The sequence below is a fragment of the Myotis lucifugus genome, unplaced genomic scaffold (genome assembly GCF_000147115.1).
Source record: "Myotis lucifugus unplaced genomic scaffold, Myoluc2.0 scaffold_1132, whole genome shotgun sequence".
NCBI lineage: Eukaryota > Metazoa > Chordata > Mammalia > Chiroptera > Vespertilionidae > Myotis > Myotis lucifugus.
In genome coordinates, this window is record NW_005872180.1 from 67,181 (window position 1) to 85,942 (window position 18,762).

Below are 18,762 nucleotides of genomic sequence, written 5' to 3' on the forward strand. Positions count from 1 at the left end.
CCCCAACTGCACCCCCCCCACCAACCTGGTTGCCCCTAACTGCCCCCCCCCCGCCCTGCTGGCTTGGTCACCTCTTACTGCCACCCCACTGGCCTGGTTGCCCCCAACTTCCCCCTTCTGCCAGCCTGGTCGCCCCTAACTGCCCCCCATGCCAGCCTGGTCACCCCCAACTACCCCCCCCACTGGCCTGGTTGCCCCCAACTACCCCCGCTGCCGGCCTGGTCGCCCCTCATGGCCCCCCTGCTGGCCTGGTTGCCCCACACAGCCTGCTGTTCAGTCATTTGGTTGTCCCTCACTAACCCCCCTGCTGGCCTGGTCGCCCCATGAAGCCTGCTGTTCAGTCGTTTGGTTGTCCCTCACTAACCCCCCTGCCAGTCTGGTCATAGGCAGCCATCTTGTGAGGGTGTGAGGGTTAATTTGCATATTACCTCTTTATTATATAGGATGGGCACAGAGTTTCAGTTTTGGAAAATGGGAAAAGTTCTAGAGCTGGATGGTGGTGATGGCTGCACAACAATGTAAATGTATTTAATGCCCCTAACTGTACACTTAAAAATGGTCAAAATGGTAAATATATGTAATGTCTATCTTACCACAATTAAAAAGAATGCCAAAGGGTTTCCATGATTACATAACAGACATAAATTACCTGGTCTATATATTGTGTATGTTTGAAATGCCAAGTTGAGATCAGCATTCTTAAGGATGTTCAACAAGGTTTCAGGAGACTCTTTGAGCCACTGCTTACGGCTATTATTTCCACTGTACTTTATTACAGAACCACCTAGTTGTGAAAAGATAAAACTTAGGGTCAAATAAAAAATATTTTTAGCACATTATCTTCCAGATCATATTTCAAGTAAAATTAATTATATTTTATTTTCTACTAAAATCTATTTCAGTCACGAATGACACCAAATAACCTTTACAGAATGACATCTTTAAAAAATATCTAGCCCATTAAACAACTATTAGAAAATGTTCCATAATAATAGTAATCTGACTACTAACCTCTATCATCCTCTGTGGTTAAACTGGAGGCAAGTATGGATGCATTTTCCAAAGCCGCAAGCGCTGTAGTGCATACATGTTTCTCCCACTGTCGCCTGAGAGGACTTGGTGAACCAGCTTTCCTATGATGGACTGATTTACCATCTGGTTTTAAATTGTAAAAAAGGACTGCTGAGCATATTCTTTTTATTTATTTACCTACTTATAGACATGTCTTTCTCTAACAATGAACAGAAATATTTATTTTCTCTTTCAAACTCAGATCTAACATGTTCTTCAAGTCTAGGTAGTAAAGGAAATGAAAAAAATCCAGATGAAAAAACAAAACAAATCATTAAGGTGAATTTAAAAAAATAATATATATATTTATATATTATACTCTGTACAAGAATGAAGCCCTGAGAGGACTTAGATACACACTGAATGCCATGCTTTTTATGGTGGAGAGCATAACAAATATTAGTTTTTCTAAAGGCTCTTATCCTATACTAGAGACCCGATGCACAAAATTCATGCAGAGTAGGCCTTCCTTCCCCCAGCTGCCGGCACCAGCTTCCCTCTGGCACCTGGGACCCGGGCTTCCCTCCAACACCGGAACCTGGGCTTCCCTTGCAGCCCGGCTTCATCCGGAAGGTTGTCTGGAAGGATGTTGGTCTAATTAGCATATTATGCTTTTATTATTAGAGATAATAAAAGGCTAATGTGCAAATCGACCAAACAGTGGAACAACTGTTCTCTATGATGCACACTGACCACCAGGGGGCAGACACTCAACGCAGGAGCTGCCCCTGGTGGTCAGTGCGTTCCCACAGGGGGAGCGCCACTCAGCCAGAAGCCAGGCTCATGGCTGGCGAGCACAGTGGCGGTGGCAGGAGCCTCTCCCACCTCCGCGGCAGCACTAAGGATGTCCAACTCCTGGCTTAGGCTCACTCCCCATGGGAGCTCCCGGACTTTGAGAGGGCACAGGCCGGGCTGAAGGATCCCCCCTCCCCCTGAGTGCACGAATTTTGTGTACCGGGCCTCTAGTTAATAAGTACTATTCTCTCTTTTTTTATGGATAAATAAGACACTTTTGAAATAAATTACTGGATTAGCAAATAAAAATCTGCATGTGTCCACTTGTTTGACACCTATGACCTAGTAATGCAAAAACTGGTCCCCCTTCTACTAGTATATTTCCCAGTCCCTCACTTACACAATGATCAGAATGTGAATAACTTACCTTTCTCTTCTCTGTTTACTCTCCTCAGTGCACTTGCCACTGAATTTTTATTAGTGCTTTCTAAATCAGGGTGGCTATATTTTCTGCCTTGTTCTTCCCCTTGCTTTAAAGGAGATTAAAAATTCAGATTAGTTAAAAAAAAATTCAGATTAAACAATGCTCGAATTGCTATAAAAAGGTAAATAAACAACTATACAAAGTCAGCTATTTTAATTTTAAATAAACATTAATGAATTAAAGACATTAATAATTATAGAACCCTATACATCAGATTATATTAAAAATAATATACATCCATATATGTATATTAAGTCAGGCACTACTAGCTGTTAATATCATTCATTACAAATATAAAGAGGATATATAAAATGACAGGTATTTGAGACCTTTTTTAAAGTCCTTTTTAAAAAATGTTTTTTATATTTTAGAGAGATAGAGAAACATCGACTGGTTGCCTGCACCCCAACCAGAGACAGACCCGCAAACTGGGCATATGCCCTGATCAGGAATCAAACCGGCAAACTTTTGGTGCACAGAATGAGCCATTCTGGCCAGGGTTTGAGAGGTCTTTGTAGAGGAAATAAGTAATAAAAAAATTTTAATATGGTTTGCTATATTGGGCTTTTCATGCTGGAAATATCAAAATGAGATATTTTTATGAAGTTGCTACATATGGCCAAAATGTTCCCATTTAATTCAGTATTTTTCCAAATTACCTAAGCTCTTGATTTCATGAAGCAACACACTACCTAGTCTTTAAATCTGAATGTATTTTGAGAAGAAATACATATCCAGTGCCTTGACAGTCTCCAACACACAGGTTCTCAATGATTTGTTGAATGAGTCAATAAATTAAATAGTAGGCTGTAGCTGACACCTTATTTTATTTCTATACAATGGTTCCCAAACTTGTCTCCCCACACATCTAGGGGGTATGATTTCAAAGGTCCCTCCCATAGACAAAGATGTCAAAATCTTGGGAGGTGGTTGTGATGAGCAGTTTTTAAAAGCTGCCAGGGATTCCCATCTTCCATCTCTACTGAGAGTCACTGCCCAATAGATAGCAGCGTCTAACACCACTCCTGGCCCAGCAACACTCAGCTCTGCCTACACACCCACCACACCTTGTGGGCCTATCCAGGACTCTCTTTCTCCCTCAATTTTTCTGTTACTTGACTTACTTTATGGCTCTTTCTCCCTTTTCATTTTGTGAAAACACATCGACTTAACACCTACTCTAAGTGGTATTAAAATCACAGTGGTGGCTGCCTGGGATGAGAGCCAGGATCATTTACAAAGGGGCACAAGAAAGCTTTTTTAGGGACATGGGATTTCTTTACCTTGACTGTGGTGGTTGTTATATGACTGTATAAATTACCAACATTCATCAAACTACATGCAAAAAGTAAGTAAATTTTATTGCATGCAAATTATGCCTCAACAGAGGCAGGATTTATTCCATGGGTAGCAACATAATGGTGGGATGTTGTTATTATTTATAATCTAAGGTTCATTAAAAAAAATTTATAAGTTTACTTACTAGCACATTCCATAAATAGAATAATTTGTTATTAGTACATCTTTTCCTTTTTGAGTTAAAAAGATTAAAATGCTGAAGAAAGAAAAACATCATCAGCAGGACACAATTTACTGAGAGGGCTGTGACAATACTAGGAAGTGAATCGACTGCTGCTATGCAAGACTTTATTGCAGCTTTCGTGTAAAAGCTGCCTAGGGCTAAACAAGACAAACAGAACCTTGAATGCCAGGCTGAAAAATGATGCCTTGGTTCATGGGATAATAAGGAGGTACTAAAAGGTTTTTAATAGAAAAATGTTCATATCAAAATAATGATCTAAATAAAAAAGAAAAATTCTGATACATGCTATAACATGGGTGAACCTAAAAAATATGGCCCAGCCGGTGTGGCTCAGTGGTTGAGCGTTGACCTATAAATCAGGAGGTGACAGTTCAATTCCTGGATAGGACACATGTCTGGGTTTCGGGCTCCATCCCCAGTAGGGGCATGCAAGAGGCAGCCAATCAATGATTCTCTTTCATCATTGATGTTTCTATCTCTCTCTCCCTTTCTCTCTCTGAAATCAATAAAAACATATATTTTTTAAAAGGTACCAACAGTTATTTAAAAATATACATATTATGCTAAGCAAAAGAAGCCAGGCATAAAAGGACAAATCTTGTACGATTCCACTTACATGAAATATCTAGAATAGGCAAATTATGTCAGAGAGACAGAAAGTAGAACAGAGGTTCCCAGGGACTGGGGTGGGCATGGGGGTGAGGAAGGAATGGGGAGTTATTGTTTAATAGGTACAGAGTTTCTGCTTGGAATGATGAAAAAGTATTGAAAACAGATAGTGCTGCTGGTTACACAATTTTGTGAATGTAATTAATTAATGCAACTGAATTGTATTTGTAAAAGTGACCGAAATAGTAAACTTTATGTTATAAATATATTTTGCCGCAATAAAAAAACAAACCAAAAGTCAGGCTAAAATAAGATTTTCATGACTTAAACTAGACAAAGTTCTCTCACATCCATATTGGAACCACTTGTCATCAATAATTAAAAATGAAAAAACAAACAAAATAAATGGTAATTTAAAGTGGCTCAGCTGGCAGTACAGGACAATAGCTACCAATTGCTTCACATGCCAAAAGATGACAAATTATTAAACTGGAGGGACCAGGTCAGTCTTCCAAATATTCCACAGTATCTAATGATACCAGGTATCCAGGAAATGGTTGTTTTATAAATTTAATTTTAAAGCACTTACCACTGTGCTTGCTTCTTTTTCCAAAGTGATCTTGATTCTGCTGGAGTCTGCATAAAGAGAAAAAAGAAAAAAAGAAAGCACATAAAGGCTCACATTACTAGCTCCTAATGTGATATGCATAAAGCCTGAGGCAAATGAAGTTTTTAAAGTCAAACAACCAAAGCATTAGCCTGATTGGTGATTATCAAGCTTTAGCCATCTAGTAATACATCTCACCTGGTTTTTGCTGTTTTATTCCTAAAGGTGACATCTGAAAGTTGACATCTATATTTAGTTAAGCCAACCCATTTAATCACAAAAAGGTAAGATACTCTGCATACTCAGAAGGTCATTATCACCTTCAGCCCAAGCTAGCTACAGTCTGTGCTTTTGCCCACAGCTGTGGTAGCAGGTGGAATAGCTGTCCTTCACCAGGGACCAGCAGCCGGAGAGAGCACTCTGGCAACTGATCCCTTTGGTAAGGATGGGGCCTTCCTGATTTTCCTCTGGCAGAGGCCAGCAGTCCATGTTCCTCACTCATTCAACATTTTAAAGACTTGATATTGAGCATCTACTGTATAATGACAGGCACTGAGGATACAACAGTGAGGAAATGAGACATGGTCCCTGCCCTCACAGAGCTTTCACTGTTCTTAGTCTATCTACAGAATAGATGGGAGATGCCACTAGACATATGGCCCCGATATGGTGGTACCTCTCTGCTGGCTTAGTTCTCTCTTTTTAGGAATTGTAAAACTACATTTTACCAAACTATCTTGAAACTTTTCTTAGACTATTTTTGTCGTGGTTGTTGCCCATCATTTTATTTTATTTACTAGAAGCCCGGTGCATGAAAATTCATGCACGGGAGGGGGAGTCCCTCAGCTTGTCCTGCCCCCTCTCACAGTCCGGGAGCCCTCAGGGGCGGGAGGCGACCCGGCGATCAGGGGACGGCGACACCCCCATCACACCTCTGCTGCTGCCACTGCTGGCAGCGCAAGCCTCAGCCCGCCCTGGTTACCTGAGCCTCGGGCGGCCCTGGGCAGCTGGGCAGCCGTCATCCAAGGCTTGCCTGCACCTCGGGCCTGCCCTGGGCAGCTGGGGGGCTGAGGGGACTGGGGGACTCCAGAGACAGACACGCGGAGTGGCCGGGGCCCGCCTAGGGGCAGGCCCAGCCTTGCCACACACCTGCCATTCCAGTGGGGCTGAGGGGACTGGGTGCTGCCATATTGTGGTTGTGGGTGCCGCCATCTTAGAGGGCTGGGCAGTTAATTAGCATATTCCCTCCTTATTGGCTGTGGGCACTGCCATCTTTGCGACGACATAAGGGTCAATTAGCATATTCCCTCTTTATTAGATAGGATTTTTTTTAATTTACTAAATTTTTTTTGGTGAAATATATTTTCATTGATTTCAGAGAGGAAGGGAGAGGGAGAGAGAAATAGAAACATCAATGATGAGAGAGAATCATTGACTGGCTGCCTCCTGCACACCCCACATTGGGGATCAAGCTCACAACCCAGGCATGTGCCCTGACCAGGAATTGAACCATGACCTCCTGGTTCATAGGTCTATGTTCAACCACTGAGTCATGCCAGCCAGGCAGCCCAGCATTTTAAAACTAATTTCCTACTACCCTGAGATGTGAATGAAAGCTACAAAATAGTACCTAAAGTAAAATTAACACTGAAACTGCTGAAGCAAAAGTAACTGGCTACCTCTTAAGTAATGGAGAAAAGGCTGAATTATAAGGCTGAAGGTTTACATCACTAGAAGGGTTTATATCCTTACAAAAATAACATTTAAAATTTAACTTTAAGAAAACAGTATAGTTTCCAAAGTCTTTCTTTTGCAGTATCTAACACTAAGATAACAAGCACCAAACAGTGGAGGTTTTGCAGCATGTCCTGTTCTTACAGTGGATGATCTGATGCTTAACTCTTCTCTCTTATTCTGGTCAGATCTATTATCTTTGTTGGATCTTTTCAGGAGGAAGATCTGAGTTACTAGTGACAAATTAAAAAAATGGCTTTGAAAAAATTAAGAGATGACAACTTTCAAAGGGACAATAAATTATATTTAAAATCTGCTCAGGCCCTGGCCGGCTTGGCTCAGTGGATAAAGCGTCAGCCTGCAGACTGATGGGTCCCAGGTTCAATTCCGGCCAAGGGCACATGCCTGGGTTGTGGGCTCGATCCCCAGTAGGGGGTGTGCAGGAGGCAGCCGATCAATGATTCTCTCTCATCATTGAAGTTTCTATCTCTCTCTCCTTCTCCCTTCCTCTCTGAAATCAATAAAGAAATACATTTTAAAAAATAAATAAATAAAATAAAATAAAATAAAATCTGCTCAGGATTTACTATAGATGTATGAAATTTTTGTGCAGCTATTATGTAAACAGTTCCAATTTTGTACAAGCTTGTTTTTTTGTTTTGTTTTTTAAATATATTGTTATTGATTTCAGAGAGGAAGGGGGAGGGAGAGAGAGACAGAAACATTAATGATGAGAGTCATCAATTGGCTGCCTCCTGTATGCCCCCTACTGGGGACTGACTGGGAATCAAACCTGGGAATCAAACTGTGACCTCCTGGTTCATTGGTAGATGCTCAACCACTAAGCCACACTGGCCAGGCTGTAAACCCTTGTTTTTAAAACTTTGTTTACAAGATGGTTCTTTGGGATATAATTTCTGATAAGATTAACATTATATTTTCATAGTTAAATTCCTAGGCTATCCACCCCACAGAAGCTTTCTACCTTACCCAAAACAAACCAGACTAAGTACGGTACCAATGATAAAACAGAAAACAATCTTTACATCACTAACATCTCCAAACTAAGCTTTTGGATCCCTGGCAAACTAAATATATAAGACTCAGTACAGAATTATGTCTTAAGTAACAGAAAGAAAATTTTGTTCTAGACAAAGTTCTCTCACATCCATATTGGAACCACTTGTCTTACTTTATGATCTGAGGAGTATCTCTGAAAAACATCTCTAATAACTTGAAGATTTCATTTTTCTTTTTTTGTTACACTACATTTAGAAAGAACACTTGACAAAAAAAATAAGCTTTCCGAAATTCTTACCCTTTTTTCTTGGTGTACTATGCTTAGATTTTTTGGTTTCTTCTAATACCTGCTCTCCAAATTCTGTGATGATCTAAAAATTTAAAGCAGAGAATTTAAAAATATATAATACCCTTTTCTTTAGACACTGTCATATCATTTAATTATCAACATCCTTCCCCAAAATAATATTGAACGTTAAAAAGTAAAAATGCTGTTTAAAAACATATATAATTTAGACACACAGACAAACAGACAATTATATATGTCTAGAAAAAGATCTGGGCCCTGGCCACGTAGCTCAGTTGATTACAGTGTCATCCTGAGGTGCCAAGGTTTCAGCTTGGATCTCCAGTCAGGGCACAAGCAGGAAGCAACCAATGAATGCATAAGTAAGTAGCATAACAAATCGATTTTCCTCTCTCTCTCTCTCTCTCTCTCTCTCTCTCTCTCGATAAATAAATAAATATAAAGAAAGAAAAAGATCTGAAAGGATATATAAAACTATACCTGTGATTACCCTTGGGAACCAGCATTATGGAAGGGGAAGAGGAGGGAAAGGAAGTTTTAACTTTTAATTTTTTTATGCACATCTACATTTGAGTTTTTACAAGCATGTATTCGTGTTTAAATATAACAAACATTTGAAAACTATGCACAGTCAACTCAACACATTGCATACCTGTGGGGTTAAGCACTTCTGGATAAGCCGAGCTAAAATGCCTCTAGAGAGAAGCGTGGTAGCTGAGGGGCGATGGGAAGGATTCCTTTTAAACATCTGCTTGATTAGATGCTGAAGCTCATAGGAATAATGAGATGGCAGTGGGCTCACAGACCCCTGACATACTTTGAGGATAAGACTTTTCCAACTATTTGCCTGAAACTAAAAATAAAATTGAACTGTAAAAGCAGATGCAAGGAAGGAGAATGCAAATAAGAAAACACCAGCTGAAGTGAATTCATATGAATTATTTTAATTTTATAAATGTTATCTGCTGCCTGGTCATTTTTCTTCCTGAAGGTGTTCTTATGATACTATCCAAAATCTTACGGCGGTTCAGGAGAAAGTAATACACTTAAATGGTAAATAACAAAGAACTTCCCCATCTAGAGAAAGTCTTACCATCAATACCAGCCATGGGTACTTGATTACTTATAATCAATGTTTTTGCAGATATACATTTTAAATATATTTTTCAAAATCAAAGCAATACAAAGATGACTTTTTTAAAAAGTCAAACGACACTAAGGGCTTATATAAGTATTGTATTTGTTTGCTTTACTCCTCCCCAGAAATCCCCAGGCCTGCTTCCTGGCAAAATGTACTTTAGATGACTTTTCCAGTTTTAAACATCTACTGCAAAATCTCTTTCACCTTTCATGTCATCAAAGTAGCTTTTAAAATTTGACAATATGCCCGGGCTGGATGGGTCAGTTGGTTGGAGCATCGTCCCATACACCAAAAGCTTATGGGTCCATCCCCGGGACCGGGCAATACGGGAAGCAACTGATCAATGTTCCTCTCTCATATTGATGGTTTTTTTCTCTCTCTCTCTTCCTGTCTCCCTAAAATCAATGAAAACTTATCCTCGGGTGAGGATTTAAAAAATTGACAATAGAGTAGGCTATAAAATGCCATAGTAGAAAAACATCTTTAAAGTTTTCATTGTATAATAAATATATTATACAATGAAAACATTAGATTCAGCCTTGATGATACTCATGTAGAACATGTTGCATTCTGCCTTGGATGTGTATTACCCTATTAATAAAATATACAAGTGCAGATATAATAAGGGAAAAATCAACATGTAATAAAGGAAAAATTCAGGTAATAAAAAATAAGATTGACTCTGCTTTCCCTCAGGCTTCTTAACTATTTCACTATGTTTGTCTGCATTTTGTGAAGGCTTGAGAACTACTTTTGCCTAAAAGCAGATGAGAGAACAAACTGTATGCCAAATATTCAGGGCACTATAGTCCTTAATAATTATTCTTGCTAGGGAAAACTGAGAACATATATATATATATATATATAAAAGTTTACAAAAAAGACAAAATCAGGGAAATAAAGAATATAATCATAAATAATATAATGGCATTTTAAAAGTAATTTTATTTGTATATAATAGTGGTTCTTCACTTGAGCCACACACTAGAATCACCATTTAAAAAATACTAATATCCCTGAACCCCTATGTTCATTGCAGTGTTATTTAGAACTAGTGGCCCAGTGCATGAAATTCGTGCATTGGGGGGTGGGGGAAGATGTCCCGCAGCCCGGCCTGCTCCCTGTCCAATCTGGGACCCCTTGGGGGATGTCCGACTGCCGGTTTAGGCCCGATCCCCCTAAACCAGCAGTTGGACATCCCTCTCACAATTCGGGACTGCTGGCTCCTAACCGCTCACCTGCCTGCCTGCCTGATCGCCCCTAACCATTCTGCCTGCCGGCCTGCTCACTCCCAACTGTGCCCCCCTGCCGGCCTGCTTGCCCCCAACTGCCACCCCCCGCCAGCCTGATCACCCCCAATTGCCCTCCCCTCCTGGCCTGATCACCCCTAACCGCCTCTGCCTCAGCCCCACAACCATGGCTTTGTCCGGAAGGATGTCTGGAAGGTCTCCCGGTCTAATTAGCATATTACCCTTTTATTAGTATAGATAGCCAAGATTTGGAAGCAGCCCAAGTGCCCACCAGTAGATGAGTGAATAAAACAGCTGTGGTACATTTACACAATGGAATACTACTTGACCATAAAAAAGAAAATCTCACCCTTTGTGACAGCATGGATGGAGCTGGAGAGTATTATGCCAAATGAAATAATCCAGTCAGAGAAAGACAAGTACCATATGATTTCACTCATATGTGGAATCTAATGAACAAAATAAACTAACAAACAAAATAGAAACAGACTCATTGATACAGAGAACAGACTGACAGCTGTCAGAGGGGAGGGGAGGGGGGGATGGGTGAAAAAGGTGAAGGGATTAAGCAAAAAACAAACAAAAACCTCATAGACAACAGTATATTGATTATAAGAGGGAAAGGGGGTAGGGGGAGGTAGGAGAAGGTAAAGGGGGGATAAATGGTGGTGGAAGGAGACTTGACTTGGGGCAGTGAAAATACAATATACAGATGATGTATTGTAGAACTGTACCCCTGAAACCTACATAATTTTATTAACTAACTGGAGGCCTGGTGTACGAATTTGTGCACCAGTAGGGTCCCTCGGCCTGGCCTGTCGGATCGAGTTGAAACCAGCTCTCCGACATCCCCTAAGGGGTCCCAGATTGCGAGAGGGTGCAGGCCAGGCTGAGGGATCCCACCGATGTACGATTGCGGCAGGGGAGGGACACAGGAGGTTGGCCAGCTGAGGAGGGACTGCGGGAGGGCTCCAGGGCGTGTCTGGCCCATCTTGCTCAGTCCTGATTGGCTGGACCACAGTAGCAAGCTAACCTACCAGTTGGAGCATCTGCCCCCTGGTGGTCAGTGCACGTCAGAGCGACTAGTTGACCGGTTGACTGTCTGCCCCCTGATGGTCAGTGCATGTCATAGCGAGCAGTTGAGTGGCCTTAGCATATCATTAGCATATTATGCTTTCATTGGTTGAATTGACGACCAGACGACCAGATACTTAGCATAGTAGGCTTTTATTAATAGGACTACAGGCCCAGTGCATGAAATTCATGCACGGGAGGAGGGATGTCCCTCAGCCCGGCCTGCACTCTCTCTAATCTGGGACCCCTTGGGGATGTCTAACTGCCGGGATTGGACCTAGACTGGCAGTCGGACATCCCTCTTGCAATCCGGGACCACTGGCTCCTAACCGCTCACCTGCCTGCCAGCCTGATCCCCATAACTGCTCTCCTCTGCCAGCCTGATCCCCCTAACTACTCTCCCCTGCCGGCCTAATCACCCTAACCGCTCTCCCCTGCCAGCCTGATCACCCCTTACTGCCTCTGCCTTGGCCCTGCCACCATGGTTTTGTCCAGAAGGACGTCCAGTCTAATTAGCATATTACCCTTGTATTAGTATAGATAGAGGCCTGGTGCACGGGTTGGGGCCAGCTGGTCTGCCCTGAAGGGGATCCTGGATCAGGGTAGGAGTCCCCTTGCGGGGTGGGGCCAGCCTGGGTGAAGGACCTGGGGCAGTTTGCAGGCCGGCCATGCCCCCATTGGAGTGGGGGTCCCCAATGGGGGCAGTGCCAGTCTGGGAGAGGGGCTGGGGAAGTTTGCAGGACAGCCACGCCCCCATTGGGGTGGGGGGGGTCCCTGCTGGGTGGTGTGGCCGGCCTGGGCGAGGGGCTGATGGCCGTTTGCAGGCTGGCCACGCCCCCATTGGGATGAGGGTCTCCACTGGGGGCAGGGTGGGCCTGGACAAGGGGCTGATGGCCGTTTGCAGGCTGACCACACCCCCATCGGGGTGGGGGTCTCTGCTGGGGGCAGGCCGGCCTGGGTGAGGGGCTGAGGGCTGTTTGTAGGCTGGCCACACCCCCATCGGGGTGGGGGTCTCTGCTGGGGGCAGGCCGGCCTGGGTGAGGGGCTGAGGGCTGTTTGTACGCTGGCCACACCCCCATCGGGGTGGGGGTCCCCGCTGGGGGCAGGCCAGCTTGGGCAAAGGGCTGAGGGCTGTTTGTAGGCCATCCACACCCCCATCGGGGTGGGGGGTCCCCACTGGGAGGCAAGAAGCTTGGGCGAGGGGCCTGAGGCAGTTTGCAGGCTGGCTAGCCCCCTGATGGGGTGGGGGTCCCTGCTGGGGGCGGGGTGGCCTAGGCCGGGGGGCAGGGCAGCCTGGGTGAGGGCCTGGAGGCAGTTTGCAGGCCAGCAAGCCCCTGGCTTTGTCTGGAAGGACATCAAGAAGGTCTCCTGGTCTAATTAACATATTACTTTTTTATTAGTATAGATGTCACCCCAATAAATTCAATTTAAAATAAAATAAAAATACTAATGTCCAGGATACCCTCAGAGACTTTAATTCAATTAGTCTGGTGTGGCCTAGGCATCAGTATTTTTTAAAGTTTCCCAAGTTGTTCTAATTATGCAGCTGGCATTATATTTAAGGAAGACAACCGCTCATTAACAGTGCATGCCTTCGGTTTGAGTTACTTTCATCTAGTGGTGATGAAGGATTTTTCTCAAATATTCACTCATAAGTCTACGTGCTCTCAAGCACATCTCTGAAAATGCTTGCTAGAGCTAAGTTTTAATCTGTGCTCAAAGAACAGAATTTATTTCCTTACAAAGCTAAGACCTAATAGGGATAGGTTCTGTGTAATAAACAACTACTGAGCAAGCAGGGCAAGTTATTTAACATCTTTTTTGTTAAATTATTTCTTAAAATATCTTGAAAAATGTCTATATATATAAAAGCCTAATATGCTAAGTGTCCATCTGACGGTTCGAGCAGTAGCTATGACGTGCACTGACCATCAGGGGGCAGATGCTGAACACAGGAGCTGCCCCCTGGTGGTCAGTGCGCTACCACAGCAGAAGCACTGCTTAGCTGACTGACGAGTGCCAGATGCCGGGTTCACAATTGGCAAGCGCAGCTGTGGCAGCATGAGCCTCTCCTGCAGACACTCCCTCTGCGCGCTCCTTCCCCATCCAGACCGGGACCAGGATCAGGACCGGCATCAAGACTGACTGGGCATGAGCCGGTGGCCGCTTCTCAGTCATGGGCGCGCCGGTATTGCCTTAGGACGAGCACGTGGAGACCACAGCAGAGCAGCAGCAAGCCTACCAAGTGGTGGTGGCAGGCGCAGTGGGGCCAGTATGAGCAGGAGCAGTGCGGTGCCCGGTCCGGGCTTGGGCTCCTCCCCGGCTGCCTGCCACTTCGCATACTACTACATCCCTCAGGGGATGTCAGACTGCTGGTTTCAGCCCGATCCCCACAGGCCAGGCCAAGGGACCCCACTGGTGCACGAATCTGTGCACCAGGCCTCCAGTCTATAATAATAAAAGTATAATATGCTAATTAGACAGGATGTCCTTCTGGACATTGTTCCGAACGACCTTCCGGATGAAGCCAGGACTGTGAGGGCCGAGGCAGCCACCACAGCGGCGGGGGCCAAGGCAGAGGAGGCAGCCACCACAGCGGCGGGGGCCAAGGCAGCCGCTGCGGCAGCGGGGGCTGAGCCCTTTGCACGAATTTTGTGCATCAGGCCTCTAGTATAATATAATATTCTATTTTCTCATAATAATTCATTTAGAGAAGAAATTCACATAAATGAAATCTAAGGGCAAAAAGATAAGTATAAAAATGGCGCTGCCACTCTGGAAAACAGTTTGGCGGTTCCTTAAAAAGCTAAACTTACAATTTCCATATGACCCAGCAAGTCCACTCCTAGGTGTACACCCAACACAATTGGAAATATGGATTCTAATACATACTTGTACACCCATGTTCATAGCAGCAGTACTCACAACAGCCAAAAGGTGGAAAGAACCCAAATGTCCGTCAATAGAGGATGGAAAAATAAAATATGGTGTAAACATACAATGGAATATTATCCTATATAATAAAAGCCTAGTATGCAAATCGACCAAACAGTGGAACGACTGGTCGCTATGATGCGCACTGACCACCAGGGGGCAGACGCTCAATGCAGGAGTTGCCCCCTGGTGGTCAGTGCACTCCCACAGGGGGAGCGCTGCTCAGCCAGAAGCTAGGCTCACGGCTGGTGAGGGCAGTGGCGATGGTGGGAGCCTCTTCCACCTCCGCTGCACGGGGATGACAAGGAGCACGAGGTTCCTGACTGTGAGAGCCCCATACTGCGAGAGGGATGTCCGCCTGCCGGCTTAGGCCCGATCCCTCAGTACACAAATCTCATGCACTGAGCCTCTAGTCCAGTCATAAAAAGGAATGAAATCCTGACACATGCTAGATGAACCTTGAAAACTTCATGCTATATGTAGTAAGCCAGACGTAAAAGAAAAAATTTTTGTATAATTCTACTTATATGTAATATTTGGAATATGCAAATTCATAGAGACAGGAAGTGGATTAGAGGTTACCAAGGCTTAGGTGAGAGGCAATGGGAAACTACTGTCTAATGGGTACAGAGTTTCTGTTTGGGGTGATAGAAAAGTTTTGCAAATAGATAGTAGTGATGGTTGCACAACATTGTGAAGTAATTAATGCCACTGAATTGTACAATTAAAAATAGTTAAAATGGTAAATTTTAGGTTATATATATTTTGCTCAAATAAAAATTAAGAATAGCAAAAAAGGGAGGGTGGGAGGGAGGACAAGAGGGAGGGGAGGGAGAGAGAAAGAAGGGAGAGAGGGAAAGAAGGAGGGAGGGAGGGGAGCTAGATATAGAACTACAAAAAACTAAATAATGGAAACTTCTATTAGTATATGCTACAAAAGTGACTCAAGGCAAAGATGATAGCAATGGAAACATGAAAACTTTCATAACGAATTCATCCTAGGGAAACAAACTGCCCACTGGACTTGGCATATAACTTATGACTTGGCCAGATATGACAAGAGGCCACCTTTCCATTTTGCCCACCACACTTACCGGGTGCTTCAGGGTACAGAGTTCATACAGAACGCATCCCAAGGACCAGATGTCACTAGAAACATAAAGAAGCAACGTGGGTTATGAGTTATCATATAAAAATATAGGTACTTCTCAATATTAAAAATGAAAAAATACCTTTAATAAGAACAGATATTGCAAATAATTCCTAGCTATTAAAATGAAATATATGGTAATGTTTATGTAATACTTAGGTAGTTGCTCACAATAATCTCTCTGCTCCCCAACCTCTAGGTTCTCCAAATCAGGGTGGTTCAGGTATCATTTCAGCAGTATTTGGTGAAAGAGAGAAACTTTGTGGACTCCCATCATCATAGTTGAAAGGAGGACTTTAGAAGTCATCCCGTACAGCTTACAACCAGACCATCTATGCACAACACCAGGCCTTGGATCTCACCTCCTGATGGCCAGCAATCTGCCTCCAGCACAGTTTGTGGCCCTGTTGAATGGCTTTAGGGCCGTGGTCGGCAAACCGCAGCTCGCGAGCCACATGCGGCTCTTTGGCCCCTTGACTGTGGCTCTTCCACAAAATACCACGTGGGGGCGCGCACGTACAGTGGAATTGAAATGTCGTGGCCCATGCGCAGAAGTCGGTATTTTGTGGAAGAGCCACACTCAAGGGGCCAAAGAGCCACATGTGGCTTGCGAGCCGCGGTTTGCCGAGCCGCAGTTTGCCGACCACTGCTCTAGGGGACCATTCACATCTTCTGGGGGACTCTCCCCCAATCCCTTGTAAGCTCTACGTTCCCAAACAAAGAGAGCAGGACTAGTTAATCCTTCCACAGAAGAGCTCTTCAAACAGAAAAGGGTCTATAATTTGCCCTATACATTCACTCTTCTTCAGCATCTCACCTCCTAGTTGTCATCCTCCAGACTTTTATAGATGATACTCTTTTTATTTTTACTAATGGTTTTTAGCAACTATTTCCCCCAAGTAGTAATTTTGTAGAGTCTGAAATCTACAGAGAAGTTATAAAGGCCCACATCCTCCTCCCTCCTTTCCCGTCCTGAACATCTGCCAGGTTTGCGTGCTGTCTCCCTCCTCCATCTATATCTCAAGCTCTTGAAAAAAAGTTGCTGATGTCACTCTACCCCCAAACACATGAGCATGTATCTCCTCAGAGCAAGGACACTCTCCCTCACGGCCAAGAAAGTTAACCTGAGTTCAATAATATACTCAAAACCGAAAATTTCCCAATTGTCCTGGTAAGTCCCTTTAGAGCTGTTTTGTCGCCAGTTCAGTCAATTTTACTCTTAAGAACTATTTAGTATGGATGATCATACCCTTTTCAGAAAGCAACTTGACGGAAGGTAACAAGAGCCTTTAGGTGTTTCTACTTCTAGGAATCCATGCTGAGAATGTGACACAGAACAGTTTATACACAAAAGGCACATTAATCACAGCACTGTTCATGACATTGAAAATTGGAAAAAACACCCTGGCTCAGTTGGTTGGGCGTCATGCATGCACTGAAAGGTTGCTGGTTCAGCCCTGGTTGCAGGCTCAATCCCCAGTAGGGGGCATGCAGGAGGCACTGACTGATGTGCTCTCACATTGATATTTCTCTCTTCTCCTTTCCTCTCTCTTTAAAAATCAATAAACTATTCTTTTAAAAAAAGAAAATTGGAAACAATAGAGGAATGTAAAGTAAATTTTGAAAGAGCCATGTATATAACTATTAAAAATATTTATAAAGAGTTTAAATATGGGATGAAATAAATATGATATAAAGTGAAAAAAGCAAGATACCAAATTGTATACAGTGAACATAAACAAGGTTTGGGGGTGGGAAGGGAAATGGATGAAAAAAAATTCCAAAATGGTTTTAACAGCTGTGAAAAAGTGGGTAATTGCCATTTCCTTTCTTGTACATCTCCATATTTCTAATACTCTCCCCCTACTCACTCATTCAATGGGCACATATTACTTATATTCAGAAAAAAGTTTTAGGTTTTAAATAATGTCTTCATTCTACCTTCTTGTAATCAAGTAACCTATCAGTCAAGTGCTCATGACCTAGTCCTGTAAATGTTAACTCAATGACATAATCCAGTGGTCCCTAAATTTTGCTGCACATTGGAATCATTTGGTGATCCTGGAAAAATTACTGAGGCCTGCTTCCCACCCCAGACATTCTCATTTAACTGGTATGATTGCAACTTGCACTTTGCAATTTTTAAAAGCGGGAACAGCAAAGTTTAAGAACCAGTGATATAAGTCACACTGTCCCTAGAAATGACTAGCCTTTCTTTCAGTATTTACATTCAGCTCCTCTCAACTCTGATTATAGCAGTTAGAAAACTATGATTTTATCTAGAAGCCTAGGAATTCAGATTTGTTTCAGGTATATTTAAAAAAAACAACAACTTCATTTGTAGGCTACAATGCCTGTCACCAAACAGTCACCCTCGCACCAAATAAGTACATCACCTACCTTTTATTGTTATAAGGCATGTTTTCCCAAATTTCCGGGGGCACATAATAAGGTGTTCCCACATAAGTACAAGCAAATGCCATGGGACTAAAAACATAGAAAGGCAAAGAGTAAGTACAGAGCATTCCTGAATAATGGATGCTTTGATTGCTCTCACTATTATAGAATAGATATACATACTTGGAGAGAAGATGGGCGGATCCAAAATCTCCCAGTTTTACTTGTCCATTTTGGGTGAGGAAGATGTTCTGCATTAAAAGAGAAGAGCTCAGATTATGTCTTCCATCATTCAAACATAAGGCAGAGGTCTCCAGAGAAGCTGTCTTTCAAAGCCTACTCACCATGGAGATTAAGGGCAGAAATGCTGACAGCTGAGTACCCAAGGGGAACACAAAGACCAGATAGCCTCTTGACTGCTACCTCCCCTCCCCCAGGACTTGAGAATTCAGGATGACTGCTTAGAAATCTAACAGCCATGCTCCAGGCTGTCTCAGCAGACCTGATTGACCTGACTGGGAACCTGTGTCAGCATAACTCCAAGTGGCACAACCAGATCTCAGTCATCTTCCATCTTTAGAAAGCAGTCACCAAGAGAGCTTGAAACTTATTAACATACTAGAGGCCTGGTGCACGAATTTGATCAGGTTCCCTGGGCCTGGCAGCAATCAGGAACGATCCGGACCATGGAGTTGGTAGCCCAATC

The 18,762-nt window shown here is 43.3% G+C and overlaps 1 protein-coding gene across 1 annotated transcript in view; it reads right to left on the reverse strand.

The window, feature by feature from the left end:
* The window catches only part of NEK3 (NIMA related kinase 3), a 27,919-nt gene that overhangs the window by 2,464 nt on the left and 6,693 nt on the right, over positions 1 to 18,762 (reverse strand). Inside the window, exons 6-14 of the mRNA XM_006107361.3 lie at positions 18,240 to 18,307; positions 18,060 to 18,146; positions 15,604 to 15,658; positions 8,763 to 8,963; positions 8,102 to 8,174; positions 5,032 to 5,078; positions 2,234 to 2,336; positions 1,012 to 1,155; positions 650 to 784 (exon numbers count right to left, since the gene is read on the reverse strand). Coding sequence (XP_006107423.1) covers positions 650 to 784; positions 1,012 to 1,155; positions 2,234 to 2,336; positions 5,032 to 5,078; positions 8,102 to 8,174; positions 8,763 to 8,963; positions 15,604 to 15,658; positions 18,060 to 18,146; positions 18,240 to 18,307 — 913 coding nt within the window. The remainder of the gene's footprint in view (positions 1 to 649; positions 785 to 1,011; positions 1,156 to 2,233; positions 2,337 to 5,031; positions 5,079 to 8,101; positions 8,175 to 8,762; positions 8,964 to 15,603; positions 15,659 to 18,059; positions 18,147 to 18,239; positions 18,308 to 18,762) is intronic.